This window comes from Diuraphis noxia, unplaced genomic scaffold, assembly GCF_037042655.1.
Source record: "Diuraphis noxia isolate RWA-SAM2 unplaced genomic scaffold, SU_Dnox_SAM2 contig0001, whole genome shotgun sequence".
Classification (NCBI taxonomy): domain Eukaryota; kingdom Metazoa; phylum Arthropoda; class Insecta; order Hemiptera; family Aphididae; genus Diuraphis; species Diuraphis noxia.
Window position 1 is genome coordinate 27488761 of NW_028301711.1, and position 22193 is coordinate 27510953.

The 22193-nt window shown below is 36.2% G+C and overlaps 3 protein-coding genes and 1 pseudogene across 3 annotated transcripts in view; all 4 read left to right on the forward strand.

Moving 5' to 3' along the window:
• LOC149060464 (uncharacterized) overlaps positions 1-13219 on the forward strand; it is a 44363-nt gene extending 31144 nt beyond the window's left edge. Inside the window, exon 3 of the mRNA XM_089229239.1 lies at positions 12835-13219. Within this exon, the coding sequence (XP_089085365.1) occupies positions 12835-13219 (385 nt within the window). The remainder of the gene's footprint in view (positions 1-12834) is intronic.
• LOC149060468 (uncharacterized) lies at positions 9487-11107 on the forward strand (annotated as a pseudogene).
• LOC149060469 (uncharacterized) lies at positions 13156-15894 on the forward strand. Its single transcript, XM_089217822.1, has 8 exons — positions 13156-13470; positions 13560-13715; positions 13787-13897; positions 14318-14521; positions 14669-14743; positions 14810-15066; positions 15168-15330; positions 15666-15894. The coding sequence occupies exons 1-6, from the start codon at positions 13278-13280 to the stop codon at positions 14938-14940; spliced, it is 870 nt and encodes a 289-aa protein (XP_089073948.1). The 5' UTR covers positions 13156-13277; the 3' UTR covers positions 14941-15066; positions 15168-15330; positions 15666-15894.
• A 3130-nt stretch (positions 15895-19024) lies between these two features.
• On the forward strand, positions 19025-21581 carry LOC107172115 (uncharacterized). The gene is made up of 3 exons (XM_015522390.2): positions 19025-19334; positions 19469-19790; positions 21018-21581. The coding sequence occupies exons 1-3, from the start codon at positions 19282-19284 to the stop codon at positions 21513-21515; spliced, it is 873 nt and encodes a 290-aa protein (XP_015377876.2). The 5' UTR covers positions 19025-19281; the 3' UTR covers positions 21516-21581.
• Positions 21582-22193: the final 612 nt, after the last annotated feature.

Genomic DNA, 22193 nt, shown 5'->3' on the forward strand with positions numbered 1-22193 from the left:
GTAGGAGCATTAGATGCAACTTCAACGTCGCCCATGGTGTCATTATCAGCAATATCGACGCCAGAAATCGGAAGATTAATACAAATGTTTTGGTCTGTGGAAGAACCAGATGTGCCGGACATTTTGTCGACTGAAGACGAGCAATGTGAGGCGTGGTTCCGGAAATCAACAATTAGAGACGCATCCGGACGGTTTGTAGTGTCATTACCGTTTCAGTCGACGGTGCGCACTCTAGCAGAGACGTCAACGAGTCAGACGACGGTAGTTCAAGGTGGGAGCCCGGAAGATTTAGGTTCGTCGCGCGCTCTAGCATTGAATCGTCTGTATAATCTTGAGCGACGTTTGGCAAAAGATTCGGAACTGTATACAGCATATGTGAAGTTTATGGACGACTATTTAAATTTAGGTCATATGAAACTGGCATCGGTGCCAGGAAAGTATTTTATTCCACATCATGCTGTGGTTAAGCATGAAGAAAAGGGACTTAAAATTCGAGTTGTCTTCGACGCTTCGGCGAAGCCTACATCGGGAAAATCTTTGAACGACTGTTTATGTACGGGGCCGAAATTACAAACTGAAATTAGCGATGTTCTACTTTGTAGTAGATTCCACAAATACGTGTTCGTCGCTGAAATTTCGAAAATGTATCGGCAGATCAGAGTACGTGATGAGGATTGTGTCTATCAACATATTCTGTGGCGTAGGTCGCCGGAGGATGAGGTGCAGGAGTATCAATTGCGAACCGTCACTTATGGTGTAAACTCAGCGCCATATCTCGCACTGCGATGCCTGCGTCAATTGGACTCTGAAGATGGTGTGAAATTTCCCCAGGCGAAGGGCCTGTTAACCAATAACACTTATGTTGATGACATAATCACTGGTGCCAATACCGAAGATGACCTATTGGCCGTACAGAAAGACCTTATTAATTTATTACAGCTAGGTCAATTCGAATTAAAAAAGTGGGCAAGTAACTGCGATGCCGTGCTGAGGTGCGTACCGGTCGAGGATCAGGCTGTAGAAACAACTTTCACACCAACTGAAGACGCGACTTTGAAAGTGCTAGGAGTCCATTGGGATCCTACAACCGATACCTTTGGATATCATGGAGCCACCAGCGAGGGATCGATTACCAAGAGGACTGTGTTATCTACAATCGCGCGGCTGTACGATCCAATTGGTGCCTTAGGTCCGGTTTTGCTGTGGGCTAAAGGATTCATGCAAAAGCTATGGCTCGAGAAGATTGGATGGGATTCTCCGTTACCTACTTCGTTGGTGAACAAGTGGCGTCAATTCCTGGTTGAGTTACCATTACTGTCCCATGTACATTTACCTCGTCACATCGATATCCGCCAAGTAAAGGAAGTGCATATGGTGGGTTTCGCCGATGCATCACAATGTGGATATGCAGCCATAGTATTTTTACGGATAGCTGACAATTCGGGTCACTTCCATGTTTATTTTATCACGTGCAAAACTAAGATAGCGCCATTGAAGGCGTCACAAACGGATACTTCGTTGACAATTCCTAGGCTCGAATTGTGCGCGGCTCTACTTCTGGCCAGACTTTTGTCACACCATTTAGAGCTTTTAAATAACATAATAACCATTAATAAGGTCAAAGCGTGGACAGACTCCACCGTTGTTTTAGCGTGGCTTACGCGAGAACAACAGCAATTTAAAATCTTCGTGACCAACATACAAGCACTTGTGCCTAATTGTGAGTGGGCTCACGTGAGCACGAATGAAAATCCGGCTGACCCGGCGTCCAGAGGTATGCTTCCCAGAGAACTGTTGTCATGTTCCAAGCACTTATCAGGACCAGATTTTCTTCGTCAGGATGATGTTCACTGGCCGGTAATGCCATCCGCGGAGGTTACGGCATCATTAAAAGATTTACCGGAACTTAAAAATTCGGTCAAATGTATATTACATACCCACGAAGAAGAGGGTCACTGGGTAGAGCGGTTTTCCTCTATATCACGGATGCAACGTGTGGTCGGATATTGTCTTCGATTTGTTGATCGAGCGCGAAGGCGTCCTACGTCAACGGGACATATCTCATTCGCGGAACAATACCAGGCGTTGTATCAAATATACTCAAAAAATGTATTATTCCGACTTATACAAGCAAATCAGAGCTCGTCGTGACATTTTACCCGTAACTTTGGCTCAGTTGGCTCCTTTTGTGGACCATGCGGGGTTGATTCGAGTTGGAGGACGCCTGAAGAATTCTGCACTCGACGATGGCGCGAAACACCCTATATTGCTACCACAACGGTGCCATTTCACGGAGTTGATTATTTGGCATTATCATAAGCTATTGTTACACGGGGGAGCGAGAGTGGTGCTGTCAATGATAAGTCGACGATATTGGATAATTTCTGGTCGGGCTGCTGTACGTCGAACAGTATACTCTTGTGTTCCATGTTCAAAATACCGGGCCATCACTCCTCAACCGTTTATGGCGGAATTACCTGCTTCCAGAGTTACCGCAAATCGACCATTCTATAATGTAGGTATGGACTACGGAGGTCCATTCATCGTGAAGGAGAGTCGCCGGCGTGGAGCTCGGACTCATAAAGCGTACTTGGCCTTGTTTATATGTATGGCAGTAAAAGCAGTGCACTTAGAAATTGTGACTGATCTATCAACAGAATCATTTCTTGCAGCTTTGGACCGTTTTACTTCGCGCCGTGGAATTCCAGCTAATATTTACACGGATTGCGGGACGAATTATGTTGGCGCAGCGAAGCAGATTAAGACCTTGCTTCAAACGGATAATGCACGTCAGGCCGTCTCTTCTCGGGTTCAATGTGAATGGCACTTTAACCCTCCGGCGGCGCCCCATTTTGGTGGGCTATGGGAAGCCGCAATCAAGTGTTAAGAACCCCTGAATGGTACATATTTTAGTTTTATATATCTATATATGTTATTAACATATATTAACACATATTTTATTACAACGATAATGCAGAGTGTGTCGTACGACGTTGCTACCGTGGGAACCGCTGAATAAGGGTTTTCTTTATGTGAGACGGAGCACCGTCACGACAACACACAGGGGAGTCAGACAGTCGTAGAATAACCAGTGTCCGATTAACAATTTGTAGCTATACTTAAGATTTTTACTACCAATTTTAATAAAAATACATTATTTTAATCTTCAATTGGTGCGTACATTTTATTTTGTGTTGTGTGTAAAATCCATAACATTTTTGGTGGCAGCGGTGGGATCCGTAGATTCCGGTGTTACGCTTAAAGTAAAAAAAAAATCTTTTTAAGTGTTTAAATAGCTAAGTAGATCGTGCACTGCGTCCGTGTAACCAAATACGACTCGCAGAAAATTCAAACACTCGGATCAACCCAGACACTTCAGACCTTTAACATTCAGACATTCTACCGAAAATTCCGGAAAAATACGTAAATAATATTCTTTTATTTATTATTAATATCGGCGTCAGCAAATTCTTGGGCGTGGCATTAGTGCGCCGCCCGAACCCGACATCGGTCGGACCAGTTCAAGCAATCGGTAAGACACCACAATCGAAATCGATAGTAAAAATCGAAATCGATAATCAAAATCGAAATCGATAGTCAGAATCGAAATCGATAGTCAAAATCGAAATCGATAGGCAAAATCGACATTGTTATCAATATTGATAAGAGTTATCAAACTTGATAAGAAGATTGATAACATTGTTTACAATAACAATCAACAATAACGGAGCAATATTCGAAACCCACTACCTGTAGTGGTCCCCGCGCCAGCTGTTTCGGGGCAAGCGAACGTCCATTCCACAAGAGCTGTCGAAGAGGATTTACGTCGTTTATGATTCTTTTCACTGAGAGCCAAGCAGAATCATTTACACACTTCCAACGGCAACACTCATGGCGGCGTCAATGCAGTTTGCGGTGTTGTGAGTAACAGAACATTTACTAACATACTAACAATTTAAATTAGTTATCGAATTTTTTTTTATTATTTTTTTTTTATTATTGTCATAAAAACCAGTAGTGATAACTCTTAATAATCTATTTTAACTGTTTAGCAACAGTACTAGTTTTTTTTTTTGGCATAGATCATTACTGCTTAATACTTAGTTGATGAGTGACACAGTAGATAATAATAGTAGGTCCCCTACCCCTGAATTGGAAGATAGTGAGGAAACTTTCGAGGACCCTGTCCCTGCTCCACGACTCAGTCTTCCTGTTAGGTTTTCAAATCCACAATTTCCAGAATCTGAACGACCTGTTGCAGAAATTTCGGGGGATAATCTTTTTATAAACCAGAGCATTGAAGTTATAGAATCTAACGAGACGTTATTGCAAAACGTTAACCAAACAATAGCTGCCGTAGATAGCGTGCTTGTTCATACGAACCATACCTTGCAAACAAATATTCTAGATCAGACCATTGTGATGACCGACGACGAATCCATTCTACAACCATTAAATTCCGAAGCAGGAAATTCTCAACCAGCCGAAAATCTAGTAACAAATACATCAACACAGAACAACCCACAACAACTTCTATCGCAGTCAGGCAAATCCGTAGACACCATAGGGCTAGAAGCAGCCTTAAAACTATTACCAGCGACATTCAGTGGGGCGAACCAAGAGGATCTCGAGCTGTTCCTAGAACAATGTGAATTCGCAATTATGTGTGCCAATGAGAAAGCTAAGCAGCGACTACTCCAAGGCATTATTATCCGGCTTACGGGAAAGGCCCGGGCCGCCGTAAAATTCCGTTCGATTCAATCCTGGACCGAACTCAAAGATACATTAAAAACGTCATTAGAACCTCAGCGAACCACGACACATCTATATTTAGAACTCTATTCAAGTAAGCAGAAAAGTGATGAGGACGTCATGTCATATTCTTCGAGAATTGAGTCCTTACAGACCCTCATACTAGAACAGGAAACCAACGGAAAATCTGTAGAAGTCGCCACAGCATTGGAGGACAGTTTGAAAGCTCAGACCATTCAAGTTTTTATAGAAGGATTGGGGAAATTGAAAGATTTCATTAAGGCCCGAAATCCACCAACCCTTGAAAAAGCAATTCAAGCTGCACGAGAAGAGGAAAGGGTGAGAAAATCACTCGACGAGTCCAAGCGTTTTTATGAATCTTCTGTCAAACAAAACAATGGAAAAACGCACACAAAGAAACCTAGTACTCCTTGTTTCCATTGTGGGAAAATGGGACATTGGGCCAGAGACTGCAGGTCTCTCCAAGCTAAGCCCAATAATGTTCAAAAACCTCAGAATCCCCAAAAAGCGACCGTTAGTACGATTACTTGCCGTTATTGCAAGAAACCAGGTCACACCAAGGAGGAGTGTAGGAAATTAAAATACGTAACTTCAAAGCGATCCGCAGAATCTACATCGACTACCTCACAAAACTCGAAAAACTCTTCACAGTCGGGAGCCGACGGCGGGCGCTCGGCAGGAAGCATGAAAACAGCCGCAATCTCATTCGCAGGACTATCTTAAATAATACAGCTCGTCAGAAAATTGAACAAGATCATGTACAGTGTCAAAGCCCTCAGACCATTCCAACAGATCCCAAATTTTTCATTGACTCTGGCAGTGACTTAAATTTAATCAAACTCTCAGCATTGCGCGATGAAGTAATGGTATACGACCATACCGTGTACGAACTCAAGGGAATAACAGATACTTTTGTGATGACTCTAGGATCCGTCACTATCGAACTTCAAATTGGAGGTGAACGAAGACGTGTTGAATTCGAAGTGGTTAAACCCGATTTCCCAGTACCAAATGAAGGAATCTTAGGCAAACCATTTATTATCGGACAAGGAACCATAATCAACTACCAGTCAAAAGAATTAATCCTTCCTCCTCTTTGTAACTTAACAATACTACCAAGAACACAAACTCTCGTTGCCATTCCAGCTCCCAACAAAACAGAGGATTCAACTATTTTAATTTCTAGTCAAAGCATTACGAATGCCATCACCTGTGGAAATTGTGTCACCACAGTAAGAAATCATCTTATATACGTTCCACTTATTAATCCAACAGACAGTCAAGTTCAATTTCAAATTCCTGAGCTAGAGCAACTCGAGCATGAAGATTTCAACGAAGCTAATGTGCACTTATCACAAATCTCAGATAATACGGAACCTTGTGTTGATGGAAACAGAATTTCTCGCTTACACTCAGCCCTACGAACAGATCATTTAAACTCCGAAGAAAAATCTTCATTGCTTACCATTTGTGAGGAATACTCTGATGTGTTTCAATTGGAAGGGGATAAAATCACTGCGACAAACGCCGTGACTCACGAAATCAAAACTTCTGGAGCCGTTCATCCAATTCATGAAAAACCATACCGATTACCCCAGCGACATCGGCAAGAAATAACAGAACAAATGGAGATTTTAGAACGAGAAGGTGTAATTGCTCCTAGTGATTCTCCATGGAACGCGCCTCTTTTGGTTGTTCCAAAGAAACCGGATGTTAACGGTGTTGAAAAATATCGAGTATGCGTTGATTTTCGACGACTCAATCAAGTTACAGTGGGGGATGCTTTTCCACTTCCCAATATTACGGACATCCTGGACCAATTAGGAAAGTCCAAATACTATAGTACGCTCGATTTAGCTCAAGGATATCATCAGGTACCAATGAACCCGGCTGACCGCGAAAAGACAGCCTTCTCCACGGATAAAGGCCATTTCGAATTTTCGCGGATGCCGTTTGGTCTAAAAGGTGCCCCTGGAACATTCCAGAGGATGATGAACAAAGTACTCTCAGGCCTGAATGGGTTAAAAGCATTAGTATATCTTGATGACATCATTATTTATGCTAAGGACCTCCCAGATCATTCACAAAAACTTACAGCAATTTTGGAAAGGCTTAGACAATTCAATTTAAAACTACAGCCCTTGAAATGCGAATTTCTGAGGAAAGAGGTCACTTATTTAGGACATCAAATTACTGACGAAGGCGTTAAGCCTGACCCGAAATTGGTTGAGTGTGTTCAGAATTTTCCAGTACCCCAAAACGTAAAAGGTATTAAATCGTTCTTGGGACTCTCTGGGTATTATAGACGTTTCATTCAAAATTATGGACAGATAGCTAAACCACTAACTTCGTTACTAAAAAGGGATGTGCCATTCAAGTGGAGTGATCTATGTCAACAGTCATTCGAAAAACTGAAAACCCTTCTAATAAATTATCCGATCCTTCAGTACCCAGATTTCACTAGACCGTTCAATCTTACCTGTGACGCCAGCAACTACGCAATTGGTTGTGTACTTTCTCAGGGACCCATTGGGAAGGACCTACCAATTGCTTATGCATCCAGAACATTGAATAAAGCTGAAATAAACTACAATACGACCGAAAAAGAATTAGCAAGCATAGTATGGGGAGTTAAAACTTTTCGGCCGTACCTTTTTGGCCAACAGTTCAATATTATAACAGACCATCGGGCATTGGTGTGGCTGTTCAACCTAAAGGACCCAGGTTCACGGCTAACGCGGTTGCGTTTAAAATTGGAGGATCACCAATACACCATTCATTACAAACCTGGCGCTAATAACACAAATGCAGATGCTTTAAGTCGAATAAATCAAGTCGTCACCAGATCCTCGAAAGCTGCAGAGAATTCAAAATATCCAGACAATTCAGAACCATCAGAAACTTCCGATACTCTGAATGCTCAAAACGCTCATCAAGCTAGTTCTTCGGGAGAAATACAAATTTCCGAAAATTATCAGGAATTTCTGCAAGCAGATTCCAGTCTTAAGAAACCAACTAAAAAGATTAGCGAAGTATCAGGGAATATATTCGAAATGGATCATAACATTTCCTTTCGGCGTTTCGGCGGATTTCGAGATGACACACGGAATAGCCGTACAAATGAGAAGAAAATTTGGCAACCTAGCACAGCTACGTAGACTACAGAAAAAGGTTACCGAGGTAGCATCACTAGAAATAGCAGACAGAAACATATTCTACCTCATTACTAAAGAAAAGTTCTGGCAAAAGCCGACCTGCGCAGATATTTTTCAAAGTCTTCAGAATCTCAAGAAAATTTGCCAAGAGCGGAAAGTCACGCGACTTGCTTGTCCGCGTTTAGTGATAGATCGGGACGGCATTAAATGGGAAACCGTCCGGAGCATGTTATACTACACGTTCCGAAATTCGGAAATAGAAATAGAAATCGTGACACAAGAACGGTTAACGGAAGAAGACCAGTTACGAATCATTCGAGAATTCCACGAAACTCCTTTGGGGGGACATCAAGGAATAAATCGGACATATCAAAGAATATTACAACAACATCACTGGAAGGGAATGAGACAGATGATCAAAACATATATCCTTTCCTGCGAAACTTGCCAACGTCAGAAAATACCAAATCGATCAGTAAAAGAACCAATGGTTATTACCACAACCGCTTCCAGACCCTTTGAGAAAATTTTCATGGATATTGTAGGACCATTCCCTAAATCTCATAAAGGAAATATATTCATCTTAACTCTTCAAGATGACCTTTCTAAATTTGCATGGGCAGTCCCCATGATAAATCATGAAGCAAACACGGTAGCATACCATTTTGTAACCCAATTTGTGTGCTTACATGGACTTCCGAAAAGTCTTGTCACAGACTGTGGAACGGAATTTCTGAGCCACGTATTCAGAGAAGTATGTCAACTCCTAAAGATCAAACAAACTTCAACCACACCATATCATCCTCAAAGCAATGGCTCTCTAGAGCGTAGCCACAGAACATTAGGGGATTACTTACGAAGTTTTGTTGACAAAGATCCTCAAAATTGGGACACTTATGTTCCATTCGCGATGTTCTGTCATAATTCGACCGTACATACAGCAACCAAATTTCAACCATATCAATTAGTTTATGGTAATGAAATAACAGTTCCTCATTCATTCACTCGAGACCCAGAACCTCAATACAACTATGAGGATTATCACTTTGAGATGAAGAAACAAATGCAGGAAGCTCATAAATTAGCGAGAGCAGAGCTATTGGAAAGCAAACACAAATCTAAAGAGCGTTATGATAAATCAATAGCACCTTTAAATCTTGCTGAAGGGGATAGAGTCCTAATACAAGACAAGGCCCGTAAGGGAAAACTAGCTCCAAAATGGTTAGGTCCTTACCCCATAGTAGATATCCAACCAGATTCACCAAATGTTACGATACTTAAGAGAAACAAACCTGTAAAGGTACACCGGAACCTTTTAAAACAATTTCATGAAAGAACATAACTATGTTTCAGACTCAGCCTAATTTCAATAAGCACCACAGAACCTTCTATCAATGATTTAGACCATAAAAATCATTACCAAGTATTCAATCTAACGTCATTCAAGAACCAACAAGGGATCTATTATGAGTCAAATGGAGTAGCCAGATTGTCACATGTTAATTGGGAATTGGTAATCTCCTTGGATGTACAATTATTAATTTCAAAATACCATGTCATCATGGCTCACTATGAAGCAACTACGACCATTTTTAAAAATATGAACAACAGATTTGGTAGTGTGGAAATTGAGGAGATTTGCTCTCTGTTTATACAACAATTTTCTAGAGCGACTTTGCCATATTTAAACGAGATCGAAGCTAATCACAGAAGTCTCATGTTAGCAATTGGTAATGATGGTAATAAAGTTCGACGGGGATTGGGGCAAACCTTCAGGCGTGTGGCCAACGTTCTGTACGGTGTATGCTCAAAGATTGATGTTGAATTCATTATAAATCAAATAACAGAACTAAACAGAAGCAAAGTACTTAGCAAAAACAATATTCCAGAGAAAATCAGGTTCCTACAAGCAGAAGTAAATCACTCTACACAACAATTAGAACTTCAACAACAAAAGGTAGAACAAAACCTCCAGTACCTACAAGCACAAGCAAATACTACTATCCAAAACCTTAATAAATTGGCGTTGAGAACCAAAGTATTAGAACAATCATTACTATTTGAACTAGTATTAAATAAGTACGCTTATGAAACACAGAACCTTATCTCTATAATAAACACAGCCTTAGATGGAAAAATTCACACTAGTGTCTTTACCCCACAGCATATTATTAAAGAACTTCTTGAAATTAAGGCAGACTTGCCGATTGGAAATACTTTTCCATTGGAAGTAAATACAGAATCTCTTAATGATATTCTCCGAATCTCTGAAAAAACTATATTCTTTAAAGACAACTATCTTATCTATGTAATAGAAATTCCACTAATTTCCAGTGAAGAATACAATATATACCACCCGATACCTTTACCTATAATCCACAGTGAACAAAATATTTTCTTAGTTGACCCTGAAATAGATTATTTAGGTGTAAGCAGTGACAATGAGAATTTTATTGTTTTAGATAACGTAAAATGGGGAGAATGTATAATATTAAATCCCTATAGAGTTTGTAGAGGTAATCAACATATCCAACATTGTGCAGAATCGGATGTATGTGTAGTTTCATTACTAGTGAATAACCAATTTAATCCAGACAATTGCAAGTTCAAATTCATTTCCTTAAAAACCCCTATATGGTTGCAAACTAATGGCAAACTAATTCATGGATCTATTACACCCAACTGGAAGTAGGTACCGTCACTTGCACAAATCCAATAAGAAATTCCAAGATAGAAATTGAGGGCGTGGGCAGAATAACTATACCCCCATCTTGTAAAATCAATCTCAGAAACTCTATATTATTTTCTAATAACAAACCTAGTAGGGAAGTTCATTCAGACATTATACCAGTAAATTCTAGGAATGAACTGTTACACACATTGACAGATAAAGTCAAAACAATTATTCCTCAAAACCTTACAAATAAAATCCTAATTCAAAATTTGAACCAACTAACTAATAAAGCAGTTGAGTTAAATAAACTTTCACATACATTGGCTGAACCTTCATTAATTTTTAATATTAACATTCATGTTATTTTCATTTATATTATTGTAATACTAACAATATTAACAACTAGTATATTAGGTCTTAGATTAAGAAAAATGTCACAAAACTATACAACCCTGAAATACCAGAAGTAGAATAATCTAATGGTATTCAGGATATCCAAGTATAAATTATTTTCTTTTATTATTTTTTTTTATTATTTTTATTATTTTATTGTCAAACTGTGCTGACCCTCAAATAACAGGAAATTCGAAACTTTACAGAAACTTTTAATTTGAGTGAAACACTGTGGTCATTGGACCCCCGTGTCTCATTTAGTCTGGGGGGTGTTAAGAACCCCTGAATGGTACATATTTTAGTTTTATATATCTATATATGTTATTAACATATATTAACACATATTTTATTACAACGATAATGCAGAGTGTGTGTCGTACGACGTTGCTACCGTGGGAACCGCTGAATAAGGGTTTTCTTTATGTGAGACGGAGCACCGTCACGACAACACACAGGGGAGTCAGACAGTCGTAGAATAACCAGTGTCCGATTAACAATTTGTAGCTATACTTAAGATTTTTACTACCAATTTTAATAAAAATACATTCATTATTTTAATCTTCAATTGGTGCGTACATTTTATTTTGTGTTGTGTGTAAAATCCATAACACAAGAGCACTAAGACACATCTTAAGAAGGTCGTGGGAGCCCAAGTCTATACACTCGAGGAGATGTCAACACTGGTGATAAGAATCGAAGGCGTTTTAAATTCCCGGCCATTACAACCTCTGTCGAGTGACCCAAACGATTTTGACGCCCTCACTCCGGGACATTTTTTAATTGGGCAGCCGCTCTTGGCCATGCCCGAAGCAAATGTCGTCGATGTTGTAACTAACCGGTTAAGACGATGGCAACTGATTCGTCAGGCACTCCAATCATTTTGGCGTCGTTGGAGCCATGAGTATTTACAAACATTACAGGGACGCAAAAAGTGGTTCAAACAAACCGACAACTTGGCTATAGGGGATTTAGTAGCAATCCATTCACCCAATCACCCACCGATGTCATGGAAGCTGGGACGTATTATGGAAGTTCATCCTGGTCCGGACAATGTCATTCGCGTCGTGACTATTCGAACAGCCGACGGTCTTCTCAAGCGACCAGTTGTTAAGGTCACCAGGTTGCCCATGTAAGAGGAAACGGTGCGTACGGACGTCCCATATCCTCTACCATGATTATTATACTATTTTTTGTTTTTGTTTTTGTATTATTATTATTTTTGTTTGTATACATTATATTGAAAGCTTATTGTAAGTAGATCGCGCGCGGGTGCGAGTCTACCGGACACCGAGAGTACGTCGGGAATTCGCCGTCATCAGCCATTATCACGGATTGCGGCATCAGAGCGGGCAAGCAGGCGTTATAGATGGTATGGGCGTATCTCACATGGACAGTCGAGTGGTCGGCGGCACTGGTAACGCGGTATCATAATAGTGATACGCGATTTGTTTATCTATGCTATTATCATTAGGAATTGTAAACATATTTATTTGTCATATGATATCAGTATTTAATATTTTGTATTATTGTCTGTGTGGCAAATAAGATTAGTATATTTAATTTTCTCAAATTAACGATTTAGGTAATCCGTTATTATTATTATATAGTAGGTAGGCGCCTACATCCCTATCTTGTACGATTTATTGTGAATCATTAATTATTATTCTTTATGCTGTGTGGTGTATTACAAATATAATACAGTCCACTTTTGATATTGAAAAATTCGCCGAAGTGTAGTTATTTATTAGTATTAGTAACATATATATCTTTGGAAAAATAATTTATTACAATACACGACACAACAATATTACTTAGTTTAAACCTTCAAGATTATGTAAGATATGCTACAGAGTTATTGGATTATTTTGTGAAGACATTTCAATTAATTTATGGTCGCCAACATGTTTCTCATAATATTCATGGTCTTCTCCATATCTGCGATGATTATAAAAAGTTTGGACCACTTGATAACTGTAATGCTTTTATATTTGAAAACTTTATGAAAGAACTTAAATCCAAAATACAGCAATTAATTAGATATAGTGAAATTTACAATCAAGAACGATTTAATTCACCTAAAGATTTTCAACTGACTGAAACAGTATTATCAAAATTACATAATGATGGGCCATTGATTGACAATATTGAAGGATTGCAATATAAAAAAATGATACTGAATTTTATGTATTATGATATAATTATGTTTGTCATGTGTATTATTTGAAAATTTATTTACATTATAAAAATTTTATGTTTTAAATTAATATCCTTTCTAGAAAATAATGTGGGTAGTTGTTCATTTTACGGACGAAGACTCTGTAGAAACAGTTCCTGAAACTTGGTTTAGAAAATGTGACTCAACATGTGCTTGGCCTTTGAATAAATATAATGTCAAAAGGATGATTGAAAAAAGGATTTATCCAAATCAATTAGAATTTGAATGGTTATCAGCTAGAACACTTGGAAGAAAGTATAGTTAGTATAGTAAGATTTTGAATTAATTTTATTTGATATTTTTAAATTGCATGATTTTATTGAACTTTTATTGCTATTTCTTTTTATAGCAAATTTAAATGAAGCACGTGAAAAAACTAATAAAGCACTTATTTTATCTGACTTGTCTGGAAACGATGAATATAATACTAATTTAAATAAAAAGGGTAAAGACTGTTACACCCAGAAGAAAATATCAAGCCCTCCAACATTTAAACCACTTCCTAGTACAGTTTTATATTTTAATTAATTAAATAAGCAAAATACTTCAATCATTATAACAATATACTGTTATTAGAAAGAAAATGTTTGACAAATAAATCCAGTTTTGAAATAAATGAACCTGTAGAAGATGATTATGATTCTGATAAAGACCCAGCATACTGTCAACCAGAAACGTCATCTATTGGTAATTATGTGGTGATATATAAATAAAATTCTAGTTTAAATGTCTATTTTTACTATTAATTCAAAATCTTGTAAATCTAAGTATTTTTGGTTAAATGTATAAAAAAAAACTAATTAGGTATTAACAAAATAACTTTCATTCTTAAATCAACTTAAAGAAACAGTCTTTTTATTTAGTGAGGTATTCTATTTCAAACCCTAATTATATCTTAATAACATATTGTATTACAGCTATTAAATTATGCATTCTAAAATAATTTTTAAAAAACTAACTGAAGATAATATTATAAGTTATGACACTAGTATATGTCAGCCAAGAATATAATAAAATATAAGTTAATTGGAATATTTGGTTTAAAATAAAATACCTATAATTGGTAAATATCAATTTATTATATAAAACATTTTTTAATTTTTGTAGAAACAGTTCCAATAAGTCCTAAGTCAACAATTAAAGATCCTGGAAACAGTGACAATTATATTATATCTCCAATTGGAAAGATTTTGGTCGAAACACAAAATGAAAATAAATTAATAGAACCATCTACCAGCAGCTATAATACGCCAAAAAATATATCTGCCAAACGAGCATTATTCATGTCTGAGTCGATAAAGTCAAACTTAAGTAAATCCATACATTTTCATAATAGTTATTATTTCTTACTGAATGCATGCAATTGTTTAATTGAAATTGACAATATATAATGTATAAACATTATGTTATATCTTGATAAATTATATTATAATCTTTATTATTTTTAATTATTGACAGTTAACACCAATACAAATTATTCAGAAAACAATTCATCTCATACAGCTCAAGAAAAATTGATGATGTCTCCTTCTGGTAAGTAACATAATAATTATTATTGTCAAACAAAATCAAAAAAACCTTTGTATTTATATTTCACAGATTTTCAAAAATTTGTAATTAACACACTGACAAAAATTAAGTATGAGCTAACTACATTAACCAACACTATGCACGCTTCTAATATGTCTTTAGAGACATTAATGGAGAATATGAACCAATCACGGAGCTAAACAACTAATGCACATATATACAATGATCCATTAAGCCTCGATGAAGTGTTTCCGATTGTAAATGAGGAAGTTTTAAATAGTTTTGAAAATAAAATTAAATCTGATAAAGATTTTAGAACAAATGTGGTAAGTTATTAGAATATAATCATTTTTAGTTTGCCTTTATTATTAATATGATACACACACATATATTTATATATATATATATACATTTTGTATACATATAGGTATCAAAACTGGCATTATTGGTTGGCATTAAGGATGCTGGAGACAGTATAAGGCGTATAATGACAAAAATGTTTAGTGATGATTTTCTTTGTCAATATTCTTTACAAGGCTTCAAAAAGAAAAAGAGTTTTATAACATTAGGAAGTTATAGTATCTTGATTGGTGAGTTCTTACTAAAATATTTTTAAAAAGTATCTATTTAACTACTATTTTATTCTATTTACACCAGTTACATATTAACATATTTTTTTAGTTGAATTATTTTTTTGTTTTATTTATTTTAAGTATGTTTTATTAAAAATTGCTATTATTTGGCTCATGAAAAATTTATTAATTTTCCCAAGTCGATATAATTCTCATACAGGGAACTGTAATATATTATTTTATGACATTAAAAGTGTTATTAAGGGTATATCAGTATTTTAGAAAATAACCATCTATTCCTGCTGTATTTTAGGTTAATATAATTAGGTATTTTATAGTATATTTTTTTTCAGATTCTTTAAGAGTTCATCCAAAATTCAAGTATAAAGTTGAAAAAGAATTTCATGGTCCATTGGCTGTATGGTTAGCCCACGCTAAATTTCGTTTGACCAACAAAACATGACTTATATTATATAATTATAATGATTTGACAATGACTTAAGTATTGTAAATAATAAAACCACAATGTTAATTAAATAACCTATGCGCAATATAATATAGCACATTATACCTATTATATAATTTTGGCCTGTTGTTTATTTATTTTCCTACTCTGTAAAATGTAATATAATTATTGGTTAAATTGTATTTAGATAATTTTGGTATATATAGCATGTTGATGGCAGTTATAATAAAATCAGAATCAATACATTTCATTGAAACTTTGCTTAATATTCTCAGAAAATATACAATAATTTAATTCTTGAAAAAATATTTTTTGTCTATTTCAATAATATTATAAAAACCTAATTGAATACCCTTAGAATATTTTAATAAAATTCTATATTTTGATATTCTTAGAACATTAGATACCTAATATTAAACTTTAAATATTCTCAGAACATTAATAATATAAAATTTAAAAAATGTTAATATCGTGGCCAATTAATCAAGCTAGAACATTATTATAACATTTGAATTATATTATAATAACTCATTTAAAAAATCCTGATAATATTATTTTTAGTTTTCAAATATTATATTAAAGTTCTTAAAATATAAAATTGCTGTCTGGGAAGTGGTTCGCCAAAAGTGGTCCCTTAATAAAAAAAGATATGTTGGTGATCATAAGGGAACCCAATTTAGCGCCTACACAGTGGCGACTTGGACGAATTGTCGATTTGCAGGCAGCTCCAGATGATGTCATTCGGATGGTCACGGTGAGAACGGAGAGAGGCCATTCCAAACAAGCGGTCAGAAATCTGTGTCCATTGCCACTTGACGATTAAGCAAATTGTTTTTTCTTGTAAATCCGTTTATGTATTAATATCTATGTTCTAAAGGTATTGTTGGGAGCGTACGTAAATTAGAGTATTATTATTATTGTTATCGGCTTAACGAATGTTCGCGAACCGTCGTGCGGTGGCGTGCCGGGTCGCGAACATTCTAGAACCTGTTTCGTTTTTAATAAATATAGGCGACATAGACGACCCCTAGTCAGTCATCGGCCGTCCTAGTACGCGAGCGATTTGTAAGTAATGTTTGAATAGAAATAAACTATTGTAGTAAGAATTCGTCGATCTTTTTGTTTGTGTGTCTGTACGATCGCCGTACACACACACCAGCTCAGGTGTGGGGTACGTTTTAATGAAATTCATTAATTTACGCACCTCCGTAGTCCGTACGATACCGCAGTCAACCGTAAGTTTTTAGTCTGTGTCAAACAGTAAGCGTCGTTTGACACATGACCAACGAAAGTCAGGGCGTAGTTACGAGATCACGTACGTTAGCAGCAAGTCGTTCAGTAAGCGGTCAACAAGTAGAAAGTATGAGTTCGTCAGGAAAGGGTGAAGAACCGATTTCGACACCGGCGACCGGAAGTACGTCGTCGAATGACACTGGTGCAAATGGAGCGGCTGCACCTCAGAATGTTGAACCTACGGTAGACACGAAGCAAATGTTGGAGACATTGATGGTTCAAAACCGTATGTTAATGGAGCTGTTGAATATGCAACAGACAAAGTCGACAAACGAAATAACGTTCGCACCGGATTTTCATAAGTCTATACCTGTATTTGACGGACTAAATCCTGGATTTCAAGCTCTTGATTGGCTGAATACCGTCAACAGTGTAGCTAATTTAAATCAATGGCCCGACAACTTTAAGTTGCAGTCGGTGCGCACGAATCTGGAAGGACCTGCCAAGCATTGGTTTTCGTCACGAAAAATCGTAAGTTGGATCGAGTTTGAAACGCAGTTTAAACGGACTTTTGTTGGAAAAGTTTCAATCGGAGACAGATGGAAAGAAATGGTACGTCGTGTCCAACGCAAAAGTGAAAATGTGCTCGAATATTTTCACGAAAAGGTTCATTTGTGTTCGTTACTTGAATTAAGTTTTCAAGAGACGAAAATGCAAGTGCTCGAAGGTCTGTATTCAAAAGAGTTAAGCGTGCATTTGTTAAGCCGCGACCACGCAGATGTCGACGAATTGTTAAATGATGTTGTTAGTTTCGAACGTTTGGACGCGTCACGCGCGTTACGCATAAGACAACTTACGTCAACGCCGAAAGAACAACAAATCCCTAGGACGCCCACGTTTACGCGTACTTCAGGATCTCGACAGACCACTGCTCCGAGCTCAAATGCTGGCGGACCTGTTAAAATTTGTTTTAATTGTGGCTCAAAGTCACACATTGCATCGTCGTGTACGAAACCACGTATTGAGAAAGGCGCTTGTTATCAGTGCGGGTCAACCACGCACCAACGTTCGAAGTGCCCGAGTCTGACGCGCACAACGTCGACGAAACGCGAAGATGCATTGAAAGGCGGTACAACAACAGAAGGAGATTCCGGAGTGATGAATGTGAATCAAGAACGACCGAAACCAGAACAGGATCACCCGAAGCCGTATGAAGTTGTTTGCGAGTGCAGTTTTCCCGTGGACCAAGACACGTCGTGCGGAATTACGTTCGCTGCGATCATTGATACCGGAAGCCCGATTAGTCTACTAAAACGTGAGTTGTTACCTTATAATTATGATGTTATTAAACCGTTGGAAAATGATTGTAATTTTTCTGGTATAAACGGTACAAAGTTAGAATTGTTAGGTATTTTTGAAACCGAAATTGTTATTAATGATAATAGATTTAAGTTACGTTTTTGTATTGTACCTGATAACACTATGGTAATGAATGCTATATTAGGTAGAGATTTTATTACTAAACCAGGTGTAAGTTTGTGTTTCCAAAATGGTGTTGTAAGATTGAATTTAATCAATGACGTTAATCAAGCAAAAGTGACAGACGGTTTATACCAAATTTTGTGTGTGGATTATGAGCACGAGTTTGAGAGTGTGAAAGAAAAATTGAATGTGAACCCGAAAATGGAATTTACGTATGTAAGTGAATTGGTAGAGTTATACAAAAGTGAGTATGTTTTAGGTAAACGATGTGTACAGGATAGTACTGACCCGAATTTAGAGATGAAATTAGTACTTAAACACGATCAACCCATTTCCTACAGAGCGCGACGCATATCATATAGTGATAGAGAAAAATTAAAAGCTATAATAAGTGATTTGTTGAAAGAGGGTGTGATTAGGCCAAGTAGAAGTCCATACAGCAGTCCAATTGTACTCGTACGAAAGAAAACAGGTGATATTAGGTTATGCGTAGACTATCGTGAGTTAAATAAAATCACCGTCAAAAGGTATGTTTACACTCGTGCGTTTTTTCTTGCGTTAGACGCATGCATCATAGCGCACCGTGAGTTGAACGAAAAAGCTTGCAATAGCGCATGCCCTTTCAAGTTGAACGGCTACATTTTAGTGACGCACGCTTCGACGCAAGGTCTCCCGCGCTCGGTGGGAATCCGTTCAACACGCTGTGCTTTTTTGTATTGTACTATACGTATATTAATATTTTAGTATATACTGATATTATTTTATATTTTGTGTGTATTTGTTAAAAAATGACTGAAAACGAAGATCAAAATCAAACAACACGATTCATTGACGATTACAGGTAATATTATATTTTAATTAAATTAAATAAATTACATTAAATTAAATTAAATTTATTTATTTATTAAAATTAGTTTTAATTAAGGAATTGATTTAATTAATTACATAATATTATTATTATTTTATATTATGTAGATCGTTTCCGATACTATGGGATGCAAACCACAAAGACTACACAAACAAGATTAAAAGAAACGATGCCATTGTCTCGATAGGCACAAAATTTAACATGGACGCGGCGGCAGTAAAATCAAAAATAAAGAGCTTGCGATCGTACTATTCTAAAGAACGACAAAAAGTACTCAAGAAAAAATCTGGTTCTGCCACGGAAGAAAATTATTCTTCCTCATGGTTTGCGTATAAATCGCTACTCTTCATTTCTGATTCAACTACACCAAGGGAAACAAGGGATAGCGAAGAACATGATAACCCGACAAGCGTTAACAATAATGAAAACGTAAGTTATTTTATATTTAAGCATTTTTATATTTATCAGTGTTTATTATTAGATTCAGTGTGTTATTTACGTATCTGTTAGCTATGATAACCATATGTAAAACTATTTGGGTTTATTTATTTCTGGTTTATTATTATGTGTACATTGATTAACAAATCATAATATAATACGGTTCACTATATTTATTATTTTATAATACTAATAACTAATAATCTCGCAGTCGTATAATTACGCAGTCGTACGTTATAAGTTATTTTGTTATAATACGTATCTCTATATTATCTTAATAATATAATAAAAAAGAGAAATAACTTAATATTTTTACAATTCAATTGCTGGTGTATTTATTTATAAGTATATGTCCTGAAATGGTACTGACCCAATTTCGGACATAAAATATGACATAAATTCTTCTCTGACGTTTTTTGCGGTTGTCGCTGGTCTTCGTGGAATTGATCGAAATGGCCTCAAACCAGTGTCACCAGAAGTGATTTCTCTCCACGATCCAGGAATAATTTCCCCTGTACTTGTATCATAACTATCGAAACACCCTGACGTTGAATAGAATTGTCTAGAATCTGGTTGCACTCTTAAAAAATTGTGAAGGTAAACACAAGCTAGTACAATATTAATTATTGTATCTTCAACTTTGATTTCTATTGGCTTGCGGAAAACTCTAAACACGGAAGAAAGTAACCCAAATGTGTTTTCTATTATTCGACGCGCTCTGGACAATCTGTAATTATATACTCTTTTTGGAGAACCTTTGTTTAAGTCTGTGTTGTATGGTTTCATAATATGTTCAGTTAATGGAAAAGCATCATCAGCTACTAAAACATAAGGAAGTGACAACGTACGACCAGGTAGTGGTTCATTTTCTGGTAAATTAAGTTCATTTTTTTCGAGTTTCTTATAAAATGAAGTATTTTTGAAGACACCTCCGTCTGAAATTCGGCCTTGGCATCCAACGTTAACGTATAAGAAACGATAGTTAGCATCAGCTATTCCTAATAAAACAATACTATTTGTTCCTTTGTAGTTGTGAAACTCACTTATCGTATTTTCCGGTTTTTGAATTACGACGTGTTTGCCGTCAATAGCACCGAAACAGTGAGGGAAATTCCATAGCTTGTTGAATTCATTTGAGATAGATTTCCATTCTTGGTCACTTGAGGGAAGCTGTAGGAAAAATAATTTATTAATATATGCAATAAAATGTGTTTGCAGGATCTACAAAATGAAGAAATATGTGACGATCTGCAAAATACTATAACAGATTATGAATTCGTACAGCCTATAAGGGCAAAGAGAAATTTAAAAAAAAGTGTTCGTGATGAGAGAGAAGACGAGGCTTACAAATTCATGAAAAAAGCAGCTGACGAAATGTCTGCAAGAGATGAGTTTCGTACATTCGGCACTTTTGTAGCGGATAATGTAAGGAAACTTAAACCCATGAACCAAATTTTGGCCAAACGTCAGATTACCAACATACTTATGGATTTACAAATTAAAGAAATGGAAACATGTGAAAGACAACGATTCAGGACTGAATCGCCAGAAACCTCTGTTGGAACATACAGTAGTGACACCCAGTCTTTCGTATTTGACGAGTCAACAAATCTTGCAGTAAACACAGTTGATGATTTGACTTCAAATGACAACATAGATGCGTCGTTCAAAATCGGCGAATTTTTATCATTCAATACAGCAAATGAGAACATTTAAAGTGCCTACCTACATTTTTCATTTTTCATTCTCATTTTTTTTAAATGTAATAACTAATTACCAATATGTACATACAATAAATAATAATAAAATGTTTCCTAATATGCTCTACTATTATTGTTAGTTATTATAAAAAAATATGAATTGAAACGTATTATAATATAATAATTAATAAGTTACGAAAAATTATTCTGAGTGGAGACGTTGTATCATAATTGTATAAAAAATCAAATTTAATAGTTAAAAAGGTGGGCAAGTGGGTGTCGCTCTGCTGTACAGTAGGTTACAAGTGGGTCATTGTAATGGATTGTGTTAAATTTGAATTCAATGATATAATATCATTGTATAAGAAAAACGATTCTGAGCGAAGACCTATGATATTAGTAAGTATATTTGATGATCTTATATCTTATAACATTTTATACATTTTTAACTAAAAAATAATTTTAAAATTTAAATTTGATAAATTTAGGTCTGTATGAGTTTTTGAGTTACACAAAATTAATTGGTTTAGCATAAAAATTAACACTTTTTATTTTTCTTAACTCTTTCTATAACTACTTGGAATTTTTAATTTTGATCTTCTATAAGTACCAACTAGATTCACTTTTCTACTAGAAAAGGTGCTAACAGACAGAAAAAAAACAAAAAAACAAGAGAATCTAAAAAATGGAATTA